The following is a 3,761-nucleotide window of genomic DNA, read 5'->3' as shown; positions in this document are numbered from 1 at the left end:
CAGCCTGTGAACTTTCTTTGTTGGGAGCTGTTTTGTTGTTGCCTTTATCTCTTCAGTTGTTATTGTTGTTGAAGTCCTTTATTTCGTATTGAATCAACTTTTGCTCCTCTAGCATTCTTAACTTGAGTGTCTTTAAAGTGGATGGGTACATAAAGGGAAACAGAAAACAAGGAAGAAATAGGTCCGGAAAAAGTGGCTTTGCTACAACTGAGATATATTGCAGAAGGTGATGTCTGGTACTTAAATGTGAATGCTTTACATGTAAATTTCCAGAGCTCAAAATATTGTCACCTAGTTAGTTGTATGTTTATGTTCTTTGATGAATCCTTCTTTTCTTTCCCTAAAGGTGTTTCTGCGATATGGAACCCCAGAATATAACACATGTCTCTGGATTCCTTCTCTTGGGCCTCTCAGGTGAACCAGCACTACAGACTCCCATCTTTGGAATATTTTTGTCTATGTATTTGATCACTGTGATTGGGAACCTGCTCATTATCCTGGCTGTAAGCTATGACAGCCACCTCCACACCCCCATGTACTTCTTTCTTTCCAACCTGTCATTGGCTGACATTGTTTTCACCTCCACCACTGTCCCAAAGATGCTTGATGACATCCGTACTCAACACAAAATTATCACCTATATCAACTGCCTCATTCAGTTATCATTGCTTAATTTTTTTGGAGGTATGGACAGTGGGCTAATCACTGCGATGGCCTGTGACCGATTTGTGGCCATCTGTCACCCCCTGCACTACCCCAACATTATGAACCCCCGTCTATGTGGTCTACTGGTTCTGGTATCTTTTATCTATAGCCTTTTGGATTCACAGATCCACTGCTTGATAGTGTCACAATTTATCTTCTGCACAGATGTAGAAATCCCTAGTTACTTCTGTAATCTTCCACAGCTTCTCCACTTAACCTGCTCTTCCACGTCCACCAATACTATATTAGTATACTGTATGAGTATCATCTTTGGGGGTGTTCCAGTTTCATTGATCCTTTTCTCTTACACGCGAATTGTTTCCTCCATTCTAAGAATCTCATCACCAGGTGGGAAATCTAAAGCCTTTTCCACCTGCGGCTCTCACCTCTCAGTTGTTTGCTTATTTTATGGAACAGGTCTCGGAGTGTACCTCAGTGCAGTTGTCTCACCTTCTCACAGGAGTGGCGCAGTGGCCTCGGTGATGTACACTGTGGTCACTCCAATGCTGAACCCCTTCATCTACAGCCTGAGGAACAGGGACATAAAGAGGGCCCTGAAGAAGCTCCTCGGCAGACTAGCTTGTTTTAAATAGCCATGCCATTGTTTGGGGTTTATGAATTAGAAAGATAAACAAGTAGAGCTGAAAAACATGTTTTTCTTGGCACATACATTTTGCAGCTCCCGTCATTTTCCTTCCTCTCAGTGTTTCATGTCAGAATAACGCTTTCTTCAAAACCAAACAAACTGTCATCGAATGGATCTCAACTCAAGGGAGTCCTGGGGCCTCAGTGGCTATGAAATGTGCTGCTAACCACAATATCAGAAGTGCAAAGCCACTAACTGCTCTTCAGGAGAAAGACGAGCCTTCCACAAAGAGCTGAAGTCTCAGAAACCCCCAGGAGCTGTTGCATGTTGCACTCTAGGGTTGCTATGAATGCTTGCTAGGCCCGTATTTGGGGGGTTGGGGTACATAATAGATACCATGCTAATTCATACATTTGCTCAGTTGAGTCCTATAAAATATATAGAGTCTTTTGAAAATTATTTAAGAGAAAGGCATCCCAGTGAAATGTACAACCCCTTAATGTTAAAAAAAAAATAATACTCCTTTTATGCCAATTTTCCATATGTTTACATCTAACCTATCTGTCTATGCAGTTTCAGTACGATGGTTTTGATTCTGGTCCACAATTTTGACTTCATATTGGAATCATCTGATGCAATTTATCCCTGAGCTGTACCACCAAAAATTTTAATTTATTTGGACTGAGATGTGTAGTAAATTGAAATATTTCTCAAAACTTGCAACTAGTTCTATTGAAGTTCTAATGACTTCATTGAAACCTGATGACTTAAATCAGATGAATAAAATAATTAATATGTCTTGGGTCCTTTTTTTCCCATGGGCTTTTGTTGAATGTTTTATAGTTATCAGATGCAAATGGGGGAAGATGTTATAAAAGCAATACTACACGCTTTTCTCATATACCTGGTAATATTTCTTCATAAATTTTCTCTTTCTGCACCATAGATCCAGCTGGAGTGCTGGATAATAAACTCTTGTCTCTCTACTCCAAAATAAACTTTTTGTTGTCTGATTTGTGATGTCACACTTTGGTTTCCATCCCACAGAGGGTCATATTTTCATTTGTTGACCTTACCAAGCATGATGTCCATTACCAGGGACTGATTTCTCCTGCCCAAAATTTGTGAAATGTATGTCTAAAGTATATGAGACAAAGACTAGCCATTCTTGATTTTTTGGGCATTAAAAAATTAATCATTTTCTTGGGAGCTCTTACACATATTATAGCAATGCATAATTCAAGTAGATTAAGCATAATTGTACAGTTGCTGCCACCATCAGCTTCAAAAATTTTTCATTCTTCTTGAACTCTTTGATATCAGTTCCCCTCTACCATTTGCCCCCCACTCTTCTTCCCTACCCCCCAGAAACCATTCTTATATATATTTATTTTTATTTTGCCATACCTTACACCATCCAATGTATCCATTCGCCTACAATTCTGTTATTTGTTCCCTTCAAGTGGGATTATACAATAATCGTTGCTATCAGCTCTCCTTCCCCCTACCACCCTGTCTTCCCGTGCCTCAGGGAATCGTTACTCTGTTACAATTTCTGAGGGTTATCATTTTCGATTTGATACATCCAACAATCTTAGTTATACAAATGAATATACACAGATCTAACAAGATTAATGAGGTAAAACAAAGACCATCTTAGTAAGGGGAGAAAATATTAAAGAATTAGAGGATCGTTATGTGGTTCATCAGTGGCAGAAAGCACCCTTGATGTATCATCCCTTCATGTGGCCTTTTGTGAGGGACTGTCCAATTATCTTACGGGTTTGGGTCTGCACTTTGTCTATGCTCCTTCACATCAATTTGATTGCTTGTTTTTGAACTTCTGATACCTGTTTCTGTTGACACCTGTTAATCACACAGGCTGATATGCTTCTTCCATGTGGGCTTTGTTGTTTCCCTGACAGATGGCCACTTGTTTAATTTTAAGACTTTGACACCTCAGATGCTATCTCTTTTAACAGCTGGGCACCATCAGCTTTCTTCACCACATTTGCTTATGTATCCATTTTGTTTTCAGCAATTGAATTTTTGAGTTCTTTCATTTTAAGATATTGGGAATATTTTCTTCATTTTTGATTTTCAAACTCTAGGTCTTGGGACATTTCATTATAATATTCTCTTTTTGAGCTATTCTTTTAAATTTTGTTCAGCTCTGTTACTTCATTTCTTCCATTTTCCTTAGCTATTATAGATATGTATCTGTGTAAATATATAAAATAGGAAGATAGGTGTATTTGTCAATATATTTGTAAATACAACAAGGAAGCAGAGGGATTTGGGGCCTTTACTTAAATCTTATCTCAGTAAAAGAATGGTTTTTTCTAATAATGTGTCACTGTATGATATTCACCTTTCAGACAATTGCTGAAGACCAAAGTGGATGTCAGAAGAGACTCTGAAAGTTGCTCAAAACCATAGTAGTTAAGGAAAATGGAAGAAATGATGAAAT

General features: G+C 38.4%; 1 protein-coding gene across 1 annotated transcript; it reads left to right on the top strand.

The window, feature by feature from the left end:
* The first annotated feature begins 350 nt into the window (after positions 1-350).
* Positions 351-1,298, top strand: LOC142441293 (olfactory receptor 7E24-like). The gene has a single exon (XM_075543357.1). The coding sequence runs from the start codon at positions 360-362 to the stop codon at positions 1,296-1,298; it is 939 nt and encodes a 312-aa protein (XP_075399472.1). The 5' UTR covers positions 351-359.
* Positions 1,299-3,761: the final 2,463 nt, after the last annotated feature.

This window comes from Tenrec ecaudatus, chromosome 1 (assembly GCF_050624435.1).
Source record: "Tenrec ecaudatus isolate mTenEca1 chromosome 1, mTenEca1.hap1, whole genome shotgun sequence".
Classification (NCBI taxonomy): domain Eukaryota; kingdom Metazoa; phylum Chordata; class Mammalia; order Afrosoricida; family Tenrecidae; genus Tenrec; species Tenrec ecaudatus.
This window is presented reverse-complemented; position numbering and strand designations above follow the sequence as displayed.

Coding starts and splice junctions, on each gene's coding strand:
- LOC142441293 (XM_075543357.1), top strand. CDS start 360: ATGGAACCCCAGAATATAACACATGTCTCTGGATTCCTTCTCTTGGGC.